This window comes from Pyxicephalus adspersus, chromosome 8 (assembly GCF_032062135.1).
Source record: "Pyxicephalus adspersus chromosome 8, UCB_Pads_2.0, whole genome shotgun sequence".
Taxonomy (NCBI): domain Eukaryota; kingdom Metazoa; phylum Chordata; class Amphibia; order Anura; family Pyxicephalidae; genus Pyxicephalus; species Pyxicephalus adspersus.
The window spans coordinates 51835043-51850957 of record NC_092865.1 but is presented as its reverse complement, the minus strand read 5'-3'; the positions used below and the strand labels follow the sequence as shown (position 1 = coordinate 51850957).

The window sequence follows — 15915 nt, the reverse complement described above, 5'->3', positions numbered from 1 at the left end:
CGATTGACGCGCTTGTGACACTTCCCGGTAGACGCTGCTAGGTAACGTGTGCCACCGCCCACTCTGATCACATGAGCTGTCAGTAGCGTCATGCTAATTAAGTTCTTAAAGGGCCCGCAGCTTTTTGGTGCACGAAGAACATATATAACAAAACACTTTTATTTAAAAAGCCAATAGGAAACTATTTAAATCGGATTATTATTTTGGTTTGCATACAATTTAAAGAACATTTGTCATGAGATGAGTAAAATCATCAAGCCAGAAGAATGATCTCCAGAAAATGCTAATTGCCTGGCTGTCATGCTGATCCACTGCTCCAGGGAGGAAATGAAGAAAAGCTAGGATAGTAGTCAGGTCACATGTCATCCCAAATACAGATTATTTCAGCAATTCCACCCAATAGAGTTTTACTGTTACTGGTTCCAATCAGGACCTGAAACCTGGGCCAGTGTGCTGAGTTTAGCATCAAAGCAATGTGAAGCTCCAGCTAGCAACATGAAAACTGGCTACAGAAAGATTGGCTTTAATATCTGCAATGTAAGCTAACAAGCTGGGTAGTTATTCATTTTTACAAGAAATGGGAATGTCATAACATCAGCGTATTGGTTAGAATATACAGTCTCACAGTTTACAGAAATTGTCTTTTACCTGACGCGTTTCGCCATTTGGCTCCCTCAGCAGATTCAGAGGGACCAATCAGATTTTAACCCCCTAGCGGTAGTGACTCGAGGTGGATTTTACCTGCAAGTAGTCTTTTATCTATAGGCTGGAGAGACTAGATTCACAGCTGGCTGAGCTAACATGTTTATCTTGTGATATTTGCCAAAAAAGCCTTTCTCTTGTTCTTTCTTTCTTTAATTCATTCATATAATTTGACAGATAGGCTTGGCATTTATGTCCAGTGAAGACAAAAATTTCCTTTGGTTTTCTAGTTATTTTTATTCTGTTGATCTGGGTCCAGGTTGTCCATGTTTTAATGCCAGTCCCATTAAATTAAATGGAAGAAAGAAAAAATATATACACAGTGGGGCTTTGAAGGTATTAAGTCAATTTTACTCAAAATAGCATGCATCCAAAAATGAAAAATTAGTGTATACAATGATGGCCTTTCAAAGTATTTACAATCCTTTCTAGTGATCATGCATAATACGGTTGTCTCTGAGCCTGACGCGTTTCGCTGATAGGCTTTCTCAGGGGTCTTTAGAGACTCACTGGTAATGATTGCTGCATTCAAAATGGAAAAATGATGAGACGCATCATAGGATGCCTAATCGAGACACCGTAAGATAGTATAGAAGAAGCTGACAGTTTAGCCCAGGAGGTTAAGCAGTAGTTTCTGTTGTTAAATAGTCCAAGTAGGCACATCCTTAGTAGTGTTGGTGTTCAAATTCGGGTTGTCCTTATATTCGGCCCGAATATGTCTGTTCGAATTTGGATAAACCTGACCCGAGAAAAACGGCATTCGACTTTGCAAATTCATTTGTAAAAAATGTATTAAAAAAAAAAAGAGGCTTTAATAATAAAGTAATTTATTGAATGTGTGTGATTTATCTAACTGACTTTTATTTTTTTACAGGTTATCCCTCAATGACAGGATGATTCCCACAGCTGCATAGCCGTGGAAATCCTCCTGTCAGTGTGGGATCCCCGGGCACTAGAGGTTAAATGGGAACAGGTCTCCCCATTCATCACCTCTAGTGCTCTGTGATTGGCTGAGGAAAGGTAAACCCTGATGACGCTTGAGCGGTCATCAGGGTTTTCCTTTCCTCAGCCAATAACAGAGCACTAGAAGTAAATGAATGGGGAGACTTGTCCCATTTATCCTCTAGTGCCCGGGGATCCCGTGGGACTCCTGTGTTCTTTGATAGAGAATCTCTATGCAAGAACACATACTATAGTTACGATAGGGCTGCAAGAGCAATCAGGGGGGCGGTGCTGTCATTGCTCTTGCAGTTCTACACAGTCAGGAAAAATAACCTGAATTTTCCCCCTATTGACATTAATGGTGTTTGAATTCAACGTTCTAGCACCCAAACAATATCGCCCTATTCGATCGAATAGCTGTCCAATCGAATAGTGAGATATTCGAACAACACTAATCCTTAGGACTGCACTTTTTTTTACAACGAATAGGTTATAACACTTTCTTGGAAGAGGAGAATGAGCACCGCTTCAAGCAGGTGGTGGTTTAAATAGAGAAAGAAATCAAGTTACACAATGATTTCATACTTTATGTACCGTGTATATTGTTTTTTGGATGCTTGCTAATTTGGCTAAAATTGACTTAACTTCATGCTTTAGAAGCCCCACTGTGTATATATTTTTTCTTTTAGAGCAGAGTTGTTACTCCAACAGTATGTAGACCGTGCCTGTTTGCATTACATTGGGATAAAAAAAATGCTCAGGAGTGTGTGGTTATTATCATTGCCACTCCCTATATCCTGTCAATCAGCACATGGTCACACCCAGTCCCACTCACTTTTTTTCTTGATGCACCCTCCCACTGTGATCTGAAGTGACTCGGAGTGTGAGTGTGCAAGACACAAATGAAACACCTTTTACTACGCCATTTGTTGCTCACTACATTTCTTTGTGTTTGGAATAAAAAACGTTAGCTTTCACCCTCCTTAGTAATGGCCAAAAAGTAAGATAAAAAGTACCAAACATTACATGCTGTTGATATGTAAACAATGTTTATTCAACATTAATCTGACAGTGAAACAACAGTATGTACGAAACAGAGGACTACATAAAGTGAAAGAAGTGCAAATAAATAACAATTCATCTTTTTAACAGAACTTTGTAGCACAAACAACCTGATATGTGTAAACAGTAAAACAAGAAATGGCGGTGAGCAGGTGCAATTCATACGCAGAGAGGACTCCAAACATCGGAGTTGCATAATATTGCAATAAATAGATTCAAATAGATTGCATTGTGTGAACAAGGGGCTCTGGTATGGATTTGCTGGAGAATCATTGTTAAATCATACGACGGCAGCAAGGCTAAGATTGAACTTTGGTCCTGTCTCAGCTGCACTGGGACAAATGCTATAAAGTATCTTTATGTGGAACTAAAGTTCTGCTTTTAGGTTTTCATGATCAGGCCGGTGATTATTGCAGAAAGGGACAGGTGATGTTCCTTCTGCAATAACGTGTCTTACCTGCCTGATCACTCCAGGTTTCTGGTGTCAAAGCTAAGCTGCGCATACGCAATCCCGGCTGGAGACGAATAAACACCCCTTGTCATCGCCAACGAAGATCAGCTGTACCAGGAGGTAGAGAAGGAGGATGGCGGCTACCTGCTATGGAATGCGGATAGCCGAGTCACGCAGGTTTAGTTCTACTTAAAAGGTCATCTTCCACTAAGATAAAAAGATCTATTCCCTAGACCCACTCCCCAAATCATCTATGCTTCATAGGTAAAAAAGAAATCCAAAATAGCGTTATTCCTCCCTTACATCACTGTCCTTCTGAGAAATGCAGAGCAGCCAATATCCCATATGTTGCTCTTGCAATAGACTGGAATGTCCATTCCTGCTCTGTGCTTGGCAGGAATGTACCAGAAGTGGGTTACGTCACCCCAAGGGATGTGGAAGATGGAGACAAGGGTATTATAATACTCATTTCTAGATTTGTAAATTCATGCTTCAGCCCCCAAGAGTAGATGATTAATGGAGGGGGTCCAGAGAGCCCAAATATCCATTTTAATGGATCGTCCACAAACCTGCCATGTTGTAAATTGTTCGAGCTGCCACAAGATTTTAAAGCTGAACTACAGGAAGATATATAAAGAGGACACAAAAATGTAGTTTTATACTATTACCAACCCTTAAAGCTTGACAGGGAAATTAATTTTTACATGACATCGTCATTGGTGTCTTGTGCCTGTCCCCTCTTCACTCCGCCATTATGAATGGCCACAGGCAGCGATTTGTAAATGGCCGAGTGGAGAGGTAGCAAATTACCACTATAAATCTACACACACACAATTTAAAGCCAAACAGATTTGGTAAATGTAACATGTGGCTGAACCACTTATTAATCCTGGAGAAAATGCTGCTTCAGGTGACAGGCATTTGATCTATTGATCCAACGTATTAACAAAGGTGCAGAATTAATTTTTCCTAAACCTTACCTACAACAAGGATTATGTGACCAAAAGCTTGGGCTTTTGGTGATGCAATTGAACCTGGAGCAAGCTTGGAGCACCATTTTCTATTTGTGCTTTTTTTATCCTAGTACAACTGTTAACAGATCTATGAATACATATTTGTGTACAGGTCTACTTTGACAAATGGCAGGCAGAGGTGGAGACATTAGATTGTAAGCTCTTGTGGGAAAGGGACTGACATGAACTGTCCTAGGATTTTTACAATAGGCTAGTGCAAATAAATAGAACAATGTAATGAATTATTAATCCTCTGGCTGGTGAATAATCATTGTTCCTAGTACTTGGGATTTTATGAGAGTATTGTTCACCTCTGGATTAGCTTTTTCTGTGTTAGGAAGTATGAACAATGTCATACTTATTTACCCCCTAATTCTGAACTCATTCACAAAAGAGTACTTGCCGTGAAATACAAGATCAGTTAAGAATGAATTACAGTGACTTGGTTTCTCTTTGAACATAATAATACAAATATTATTGGTTGTAATTTTTTTAAATGAAAGCAATATAAGTAACTGACTTTGACCTGTTATCAGCCTCTTTCATCCCCTGTACAGCAAAGCTGACAACATGACACGGATACTTTTCTATCGATGCCAGCTACTATATGGTGTGGGCAGGACTAATACTGTATATGAGGTCAGTGTCTAATATTTTTATATCACACCAAACCTTGCACTCAGATTAGTCCAGCTATGAAAAAAAAATAATCTGCATGATTTGAATAACCACAAGTATAATTAGGTAAGTTGGACTGGGAATATAAAGCAGCCCTCATATCACTCTAACCCCCATAATGATAAGACTCAACACTGCTAAGCCTGAGGTGCAATCAATGGTAGCAACCAACCTATTAGATATGGAAGCATGTTTTTTCTGAATAATTAAAACAGGTCAATATGGGAAATTATAAGTGCCACCCTCCTTAGTACTTTCTGAATAGATAACATCCACCTACCCCCTTGCTAAAAGGAAGGGAAGGGGGCTTAGACACAAAATACCAAAATCCTGCTCAAAGTCAGCCAGGGCACACAAGGTAGGCCTTGTAGTATTATGGTTTTAGTGTTTTAATGAGAAGGGTGGCAGAAAAGATTAAGTGCACTTATCCTTGAAAGGGCGGGTGGCTGCCATTGTTGACTTCTACTTCTGGAAATGATAGTTCCCTAGATGCTAGTTTCTTGGCTGCCATAGTAATGCTTTGGTTTCCAAACATCTGAGTCAGTGGCCTGGAAAAAAGTATAGATTGCAAGCTTTTCTCTGATTTCCATGTCCCTTTCCAGGTCTGTAATTTAGAAGTGGTAAAACCAGATAAGGGCAGGGTGTAACATTTTTAAAAGGTGGCTGGTTATGTCTTTCGACATATGTTTCTCCTCTGACAGGTGTTCTTTAAGATGATTTTAAGAGTCCACAGTGGCTCAAAGGTAATCTTAGACACCTAGGGAAAAAAAACAGCAGATTCTCAGTTTAGCTCTAACAATTAATACTGGTAAAAGTAGACTCCTGAACATGAAGCTTTGATATGGGACAAATGCTACCTTGCATAACTCCCTATTTTTTCCTTAGACCACCTCTGCTTCTGACGATAACAAACAATAACCAACCAGGGTTATGAGTGTTGGGGAAGAACAGTTGTGGCCTTTGCAGGTCCAGTGTGACCTTGCTAATTTAATGAAACATTGAACATTAATTCTATGTCCTTGGACTAGTCATCTGCCCACCTCTGTTTGAGAATGACATTTTGAGAAATATTGCACTTGCACAAGAATAATAAATAAACCTTAGTGATATGTGTAGCACATATGACTTTTACAATAAATAAAGCTATTGGATTTTTGATACTTTAGCTTATATAGTCCTGAACATGCCTTTTCTGATATGAAACACCCTGGCATTATAAAAGTGCACCAATAGCTCATCATGAATACAGGCAGTCATTTTGTGGGCTACTTTATTACTGAACCTAGTGACACCATCATAGTATTTTGCAGTGAATGCCATACCATTGCTACTAATTGCTTGCTTGACAAACATTAAAATCTGGTATAGCCCACAAAATGCCTGCCCGCATTGTAACTGATCCTCTTTAAGGGGTTAGTTCAGCCCAAACTGGCATTTATTTATTTTTGAAGTCAGCAGTGCAGTGCTTCGTATTTTAAAACCCCAGTGAACAAAAAAAAAAAGTGTTAGTGCAAAAACACCATTACAAAAATGGTTCTCCTTCAAAGGGAAAGAGCCTCACATCCCTGAACCCCCAAAGGTGTGATGCGCCAGACTAGGCACTGGTTTGTATTGATCAATTTAGCCAAGGTCACGCAGATCCCGTTCTTTTTTGGGCTAGCCATATTCAGCCAACCAAGTACTTGATTGGGTGTTTTCCCAAAGTTAGACCTTTGGAAGCCCAGGGAGTTCTCCAATGAGCATTTAGTTTTTGGTGAATGATGACAAACCAAATAACTCAGTTGTAGATATGTTTTTAGAGAAAAAATCTCTCCAATGAAAATTTGCCAGTACCACCAGTACCATATTGTGGTGTCTTTACATAAAAAAAAAAAAACGGCAGAAAGGATGTGATCCTCCTACAGCTTCTGCAGTGGGTGGGCAAAGCTGGGAACTCAAGAACAGACAAAACCCCCAACATCTTTTGATATCAAAATGCCAAAAAATCAGTTTAGGATGGACTGACCCTTTAAATCTGCACAGCTACATTACTTTGAATGCAAATGAATGCCCTGATGTAATCTTTGATAAATAGACTTTGTTCTCTTTGTACCATGATGTAGATTAAAATAAATAAATAAATATGTGTCTCTGTCTCATGCTAAAAAATGCTGAGCGCTGATTGGCCAGCTTGGGTATCTCCAATGTAACTTTCTTCCTAATTTTCCAAAATTCTATTAAAGGGGACACAAGAAAGTGTCTGCTGTCTTACATATTCTTCAGTGCTCAGTCACCTTCTCTTATACCACAAACTTCTCTCATGGTACATTCCATGCACCCCTGCAGCGCGGGATGGCACCTCCCGATTTGGTGCATACATGCGGTTCGCATTATCCAATCCTCACAAACCTGAAAGAGGAACAAGAAGCGGAGGACATTGAAATGACCGGGCAAGTGATGGTGGCACTTTACACCCTCATCTAACCCTAGCCGGGCTGATCTCCAGGTCATAGATCAACATGCATGTCCCTGTAAGACTTGTCCACAGTCCACTCCTTCTGTTTCTCAGTGTCATCTTTGGCGTAGCGTGCCATTTCCTGCTGAAACCTGAGCTGGCGGGTCTTGTTGGGATCTACATTGATCCAGTTGTTGGCAATCCACTTGGTTCCTTCTGTCACCAGGCAACCTCCATGTAGAGCAAAATCATCCACATCTCCCACCCAGCCTGGCAGAAAAGACAAACTGTGATTAGTGTTAAAGAATTGGAATCTTACGAAAAGGCATAAAATTGTTTCAAATTCTCAGTCTGCTAAAATTACCAATTAATACCAATGAACAGCTTTGCCTCCTTTCCATGTAATCAGTTAACAGGAAGTAACGACCAAATCTTCTGGAATCTTTTGTGTTTCTGCCCTTTCTCCTCCACAACATTTTGACTGGCCGAACAGTTTACATACAGAAATTCAAGGTGCAAAATGATAGCTGGAATCACTAGGGTCAGATCAGCTAAGCTATCATGTACAAAGGAGGACAGATTACCATAAGAACTTATTTTGCAATTCATCTGGGTATGGGGGAGCATGTGATCTACCTAGCACTATTCTGAGCCAATCACCACACTAAAACAAGGTTTAATTTCTAGCTTTGGCAGGGAGCACATAAAAAGTGATTGTTTGCTCGTATAAACAGACCATAATGAAAATCCAGCCACTGCATACATACAGAAACATATAATCTATGTATGATCTGCCTGGACCAAGTAAAGCTGAACTCCAGGGTAGAGCAGCCTTCCATTACCTCCCCACATCTATAATGAAGTCCTATACTAGACCAAAACACGTCAAAGAAGGAGCATGTGTCCAGTAAAATGTTGAAGCTCTACGACCAATAAACTTTTAATAAAAAAAAAAAGTTGTGGTAGTGTGGCCTGCCTCTTTTTTTCTGCTAACTGTCTGGAATTCAGCAAGCAGCCAATCACGTGGTACCTTCGCCATCCGACAGATAATTGTACCAGAAGACAGCTGTTCCTTGCCGGGGTTTAATTCTCAGGTTCCCCTTGTCGCAATGTTTTCTTGTATCCCTCAGATCAATGTCATTTTGGATTAAAGACTGTAACAAGACACAAATAAAACATAATTATGCAAATAAAATACAGAAAAAAAAATTCAAGAGACAGATTGCTCATAAAGTTAAGACCCCCTGCCCCCTTCCATATAGGCACACAATATATCCAATGTTTCCCTAAAAAAAGCTTTAATCAAAGCCACTTATAAACTCATGATTATATTATGTATAATCTGGATTCAGGATCTCCAAGATCAATCCACAGGTCTCCTCTGCTTGTAATTTTTAGGGATGAGTCATTTGTTAATGATATCTTACGTTTGGTGGTGTTGTGCTAAGGTAAGAAGGTTCTGGGGCAGAATATATACCTTTTCTGTTACCAACATTCATTTACCTCCAACTCCCATAAAGTCCCCTATTTCTGATCATTGACCTGCCCCTACCAAACACCTCAAGCCTAAACGTGGCAGCAGAAACCATGCTCCAAAAAGCCCCAGGCACTGTTCATGTGATCACATACCTTGGCATTTAGTCACATTATCTTTGCTGAAGGGGTGAACAAGCCCCTTCATTTTTTTTTTGCCTTTCCTCAGGAGAGATCACACACAGTGAGACCACTGAATAAAAAAGGTCAGACTAGTGTAAGGCAGAGCAAGAAGTTATATTCCTTTAAGACTTGTACACTTTGATAGCAAAATGTTCCTAAGAATATGCTCTTGACATAACAAGGGATGTGTAACTTACCATCTCCTCATAGGTCCGGTTATCAGCGACTGGAAATGTGGTCTCTCCTCCCCTAGTAACGTTGTTCAGGTAAAAAAGAATGGTGACATATCTGAAAATAAAATCATTCATGTTATCTAAACAGCTGCTAGGACATTAGGTGGGGATAAGGACACAAAGTTGGCAGGATATAGTGCATAAGCATAGAATTATGTATTCACTTTGACTCCTTCAAATATTTCAAAACTGTAAGGAAAACCTGTCATCACATATCAGAACAAGAGATGAGACATAGAATATGGATAAAAGTTTCCAAAACTAACTACTAATACATTTACTCTGTAATGAAGTATATGCAGTGGAAACACTAAAAAAATACACAAAAAACAGAAAAAAACAGTGAAAACGATTAAATAAGATTTTTATATATATCACTCAAAGTGAATGAAACTCACAAAATGCTTTTGATTATCACAACATAAAGTACTTGAGAACATTTCCAAATAGACACAGCTGAATCAGAATATTGCAAACATCATTCCAATCTCTGGGTCACGTGATGAAAAATGTGACAACATAAAGGATAACTCAAAATAGGAGTTGGGTGACCAAGGAGGGTGGTGAAAGACTCATGGGCATGGACATTGGGTTGATATCCATATTTCAGAGTAGCTGGATAAAAGGACAAAGAACTAAGCAGGATTTCAGGTGTTTTTACTTTGCATGCTTCATAATTCTCCCAGCTCTTAACCACCTGGGCGTTACACTGACGTCTTGATTTCTGTACCTAAAGCGGTACACTGTTTTTCATGAATTTTTTTTTTTAAATTGTAGACCTGTAAGTTACAGAAATCTGTCCGAACAAGGGTTCTAGTAGATATCATAAATATAAAAAAAAGTTTGAAACACACAATCATGTAAAAAAAAAAATGTACTTTTAATAAAATCCTATCCTACTTTTTTTGCATAGAAATTTTTGTTTATATTGTGGGCTTGTAATTCTTAGGATTAACTCCCGGGTATGATAATTATATTTATTTATTATATTATAATCATAAATTATAATATAATACATAATAATAAATAATAATTTAAAAAAATAATGAAATAATAGACAACAATGTAATCTAAAAATAAACTATAAAATTAAAAATGTACTTTTATTTTTATTTCATGTTGTGTGGTGTTTTTGTACTGTAAAAACCATTTAAAAGCAGATTACATTGTAATCGGATTGTCATACAATGTATGACAATCGGATTGCAATATAACGTTTGTTTACATTTTTAACCACCTGGTGAGAAAAGTTCGGGTTTAACACTTTTTGCAAGTGTTTTTACCCCGAACTATGTCGGGTTTAACAGCCAGGTGGTTAATAAGGCTCTGGTGTTTGATGGTGCCCCAACCCAGGTCAACAGCATTAAGGTCTTGGCCTATTTCTGAACCCCCAAGGGCAAAAGACTTCAGCATATCTAAACCCCAAACCTATAATGTAATTTATTGTAGTAGATTTTTCTTTATCCTAATCTGGTTATCATGCAGGCATTAAACTTTGTGTCCTAGGCTGACAAATATCTGTGCTGTATTTATGGATGAGATGCACCCTGGTCACCCTGGTCTGCATTCCTAATGTGTACTACAAACACCTCCCCTTCTCCATCACATAGAGGAATGTTACTTTTTATTTCACAGAAGTTATCAGAGAAAGTATATAATATTGTGAAAGTTTCAGTTAATTCAAAGACAAACGCTTCTGGAAAATATTTTTTCTGTATTCCAAAAAAATATTCTTAGCTTGAAAGAAATAAATGCAGTCACCAGATCTAAGACTGCTAAACTGCAATATATTACAATTTGTGGTCTTGGGTTTTAAAATACTTCAAGTTTTAATTTTTTGAGTAGCAGAAACCTTTTTATATGCAGAAATCTTTACTCAGATGACTTTTGTATTTACAAGGAGGTATTGATGTCCCCACACAGTAACAGGGATTATTCATTCCTAACAAAAAAAACTTAAGCTGACAAAACCCAAATGACGAGGAAGACACAGCTTACCGACAGGAGGTTTCAAAATCAGCCGTTTCATTGGTCATTAGTTTAGTGTGGGTGCATGCCGTTTCAGGAAACACTGGTCCGCTGTCCATGTGGGCATGGTAATGCCCTCCTTTGTTATATCTCACCACTTGTAGAGGCTCGCTGTTCTCCACCACATCTTGGGGCAAACGGGTCAACTTGATGACTCTGTGGAGCAAAAAGCAAGAAGAAAAAGATCACAAAAATGTAAAGCTGAAGGCGCTGACACCCACTCTAGCAGTTTTTGATTTTCCCAATGACAACATCATCTTGCAATTATTCCTGCCAGAAGTTAAATTATTTTAATAGATAGTTTAATAATAGTAAACCCTTAACCTTCTCAGTGGATGAACATCTATTGACAAATCATAATGTTCAGTAGATACACACCACAAACAAACAGCTGCAATCCAACCAATCAGAGAAACCATGGCACCAAGCAGAAGACAATATACAACACATCTAGAAAAGACAGCAGATTTAACACTCCACGTACTACAAGGGTAACTGTTATTTCTCTTCTGACATGTCTTCCTATAAATGTAATGAGCTAACTCCAGGTTTTAAAAAACATTCGTTTGTGAAACTATTATTGAACTGCAAGGGGTAACTGCTCATTTAGGTCCAGGGAAGATTTAAAAGCACTTCTACTTATATTATTCCCTTTCTCCTGCAATTTTCTTCTCCTGATCCCCCACATCTTCTTTCGAAAGAAAACTCTTAGCAGTGGTCGAAGGCACTGATGTCCTCTGTTGTAAGTTAGGATGCAGAGGGCCCGCTTACAAATTGGAGGTTGGATGGAAGAGAAGATGAACCAGTGGAACGATGGATACGGTAGGTAAATTTGCTGCTTACATTCCCTCTAGACTTGAATGAGAATATAATCCTTGCATCCTGGGGTAGCCCCAATACAAGGGTAGTTATTTTTTTTTAAAAAATCTGTAGTTCAGCTTTCCAGCTGGTTTTACAGGATTTTAATTGATTAGATGTTAGATTTGTTGCAAACCTCACATGTCACAAAATTATAATAAAACTAGGAGACTCCCAATCGACATTTGAGTAAAATATTAATTGGGAATGCTTGTTCTTTTATCAATTAAATGCAGAGGGATTGAATGGAAACATGCAGGAGATTGATGGCTACATAGCTTTGTACTGCTATGTACAAAGCTAAAGGTTGAGAAGTTTCATTTAATATGTATTCAGATTTCAAAACCTGATCAATATCAAATGGTGCAGAAAGGTAATACAGGTAAACAATTGTGATCAGGAAGATACTGATCACTTAACTTATCGTGCAAACATCTATATATGTGTATGACCAGCTTAATGCTAACTGAGCTTGTCTCAACAGTCCTAATAAATAACCTGTGTTCAAATATAAAATCTGCTAATTTTGACTTTTAAAAGTGTACAATTGCTGTTTTTCCAAACTGTTCAGCTGTAAATGTGAAGTAAAATGTTTAGTATGGAGTAGATAGCGATGCAAAGGTAAAAATGTTCCTTCTTTTCTTGTACTTGCATACCTATGCAAGTTAAACAGTGTTCATTAAATCATGTGAATAGTATAAGCTAAATTGAGCGACTTAATTAGTTCACACTAAGTAAAAATAAACAGATTGGAGGACACTGAATCCAGGGCTGTTTACTAATAATTACACATTAATTAGGGCCTCATTTCCTCTGTGCCACACAATTGATGCTTCATTAGTTTCTGTAAATAAAGTCAGTTTGAGTGGCTTATAGAGATAAGGGTTTGTAGGGGACTTTCTGACAAATATCCTGTTATATATCTTGAGATAACAGGCTAGTGTAATTGCCAAAATCACTACATAAACTGAAACTGACACAAAAATGCTATAACAATTAACTAAGTGTGATTGGCACAGAGATTTTGTTTTTTTGATCATCTTTAATTTGGTACATCATGTCAAGAAGACAAAATGTGATAGCTGTACTGCTGTGATAATATACAACCCCTGAAAGGTCAGAACAACATCACCGGTTTCTTCCGGCACAGGAAAGTTTGTTCATATAACAAAGGAAGGAGAAAGACAAGAATGAAATAAGGGGGGTAAGTGGTAGAAATATAAAGGTTAGTATGAAGGCTACAACGAAAGTTAGGATAAGGGGTGGGAGGTTACATGAAGGGGGAGTGTTACAAATATAGGGATGGTTGGCCTTAATGTTAGGGTAACAGGGAAAGTAAGAGTTAGTTTACACCGTTTTAGTGTGGAGCATTGCTGGAATGTGCGTGTTACAGCAATGCAGGTTAAAGTGTGTCACATGCATTAGCTAGTTGTGGTGCCATTCACTGGCAATGGCACCCCATGTATGTATTGTCTACTGTTCACCACCAGATGTTGGTGCTATATACCAGTAATATTATTAAGCAGTAATAAATTACACAAAGTATTAAGGTCAGAAACTCAACATGACACCTAGACAACACATATTTACAGAATAAGAGGTAATCCTTGGCAGAATACATCTTAATATTACAGACTGGTATGTTCTCTGGAACCACCTTTGGATGCTATATAGAATCATTTATATAATGGAATTACAACAGTCCCATACACCACTGATTTAGGACTGGTAAAAAAAAAAAAAAACTGCCAACATACTGGAAAACCTCATGCAACAACTGACAGGTTGTTCTGTGACTTTTAGTTCTCAGGCAACTAGATTTAGAAATTACAAAGGCAACAAGCTGGAAAGCCTGACTTAATTTTCCATGCCTGCGCAGCCAAAAGTTTTTAGGTAACCTCACTGTATAAAGTCTTGATGTGGAGATACTAACAATAACAAGCGAGGGTGGTCTAAACAAGAGAGACGTGCAAAAGTGACAAGGAAAATTAAACAGAGTCCTACATAGACTGAGAAACAACATCCAGAGCCATCAAGATTTTACGGTTTAATTAGCTGCACACGCATCCTAATAAATCACTGGCTATATTTGTGAGCAGTTTAACCCCTTACTTACTGCAATATGTAATTTAAAGGGAGGATGGGACTTGTATTTCCCTGGCCCATCTTTAATCTCTGTATTTGCACCCTCCTAGCTGTGTGTGTGATCCTGTGCTAACGACCCTATAGAGTATATGTCATTGGTCACTGGACTAGAGGTCAGGAAGTAAAAATACTTGTTCCTGACAATGTGATCTTTTGGATACATTCACACAGATTCTTCAATTTCCTTGCGATAGAAAGAAACAAAGAAAATTAACAAACTGGAGGTATTTTCAATAGGATTACTGGACAGGAAGTTATCTGTGTCCAGTAAATGCCCCCTTACTCATACAAACACACACACAATAAGGTCACCCTTATATCAGACACTCAGTTCTGAAATGTTCATGAAAACATTACAAATAACATATAAATATTAGTACAACTCAATGTATATAATACATATACAACTTGAAATTTTTTGCTGGATTTGACCTTTTCATCACTTACCTCTGGCGGATAGAGCGTAGTACCCTGTGAGCACCCTCTCCTTGGTAGAGCCATGTGTGCTGGCTGTTTCTCACCAAATCATTCATGGTTATCTCTCGGTTCCCCAGGTATTTGTGGAAGTCCCTTAGGTTCAGTTTCTTGAATTCATCCAAGCTTAGAACCCCTATTGAAACACCAAATTGAGAATTCATGTGAAAAAGAAAAAAACATTAGGGCATTTAAATCTGAACTCTGCCCTTAATATCCAAAAATATATAAAATGCATTTACAACCCTGGATATTATATTGTAAAAGAAGCAGTGACATCACCCCTGTGCTGTACATAACCTGCACAGAAAACAGCCCTGTGAGAGGAGCTCAGCAGGCCCTCCAATTTAGGCTGCCTTCAGAAAACTTTAGGAGGGAATGGATACTATCAATACAGTTAGTAATTTTATAATGGAAAGATGGCAGTTTTTTAGTAATTGGTCCCTCTATCTCAAGTCAGTCTACATGATTATCCTATGAAAAAATTACAGTTTATGAAATATATAGTGCAAATATTCACTCCCTACTCTAAAAAAAATGTTCTCTAATTTTTCACACCCAGTCATTCAGGCATAGAGATGGCTTTGGGAGAAGGCAGGTTAACCTGCTGGTATAGATTTGGATAGTATATGGAGGCATATCTAAACTCACATATATATAGTTTTACCCGGCGTGACCTCAATTCAGCACCCTAGCAATGTAAAACAAAAATTATAACCACTTAGCTACTTTGCTGCCTTACAATATGTACCGTTTCCATCTGGATCAGCTTTGACTGCCGCATACATCTCCCGAATATTCTCTGGAGTCATCCATCTTCCATTACCAAGACGGGAATGTGTGAGGACCTAGAATTAAAGAGAAAACATGAGAAAATTCCAAAGCAGTGTGAATATATAATATTCTAAAGAGCAGTTATTGAATGGCAGATTTTTATTCACAATATACAATGACATAATATGTTGGATGAGACCTTAAAATATGTATCTGCTACTCTAGCCCTTCTCACCAGAGGTTTCCAGGGGTTCCACTAGCTGAGGCAGATAGTCCACTCATTTGATGGAGTCTGCATAACTCCATGGTGAACACCACTTGGCAGACCAAGCTCCAGAACACCATCTTTAACTGTCAGTGGCATTCTGACTACTGCTGAAAGGGGGACATTCTATGTGTTTTTTCATGTATATGCTTGACATTCAATGTACCACTACATAAAGAATTACATAAAAAGTAAAAGAC

General features: G+C 38.3%; 1 protein-coding gene across 2 annotated transcripts in view; it reads right to left on the bottom strand.

Annotated features, from left to right (window-relative positions):
- Positions 1 to 2676: 2676 nt before the first annotated feature.
- P4HTM (prolyl 4-hydroxylase, transmembrane) overlaps positions 2677 to 15915 on the bottom strand; it is a 30789-nt gene continuing 17550 nt past the window's right edge. Inside the window, exons 4-9 of one of the 2 annotated variants that reach the window (XM_072420594.1) lie at positions 15419 to 15524; positions 14650 to 14812; positions 11170 to 11355; positions 9136 to 9226; positions 8313 to 8436; positions 2677 to 7552 (exon numbers count right to left, since the gene is read on the bottom strand). In XM_072420594.1, the coding sequence (XP_072276695.1) occupies positions 7335 to 7552; positions 8313 to 8436; positions 9136 to 9226; positions 11170 to 11355; positions 14650 to 14812; positions 15419 to 15524 (888 nt within the window). In that variant the 3' untranslated portion in view covers positions 2677 to 7334. The remainder of the gene's footprint in view (positions 7553 to 8312; positions 8437 to 9135; positions 9227 to 11169; positions 11356 to 14649; positions 14813 to 15418; positions 15525 to 15915) is intronic. The other variant, XM_072420595.1, reaches the window with a different exon arrangement.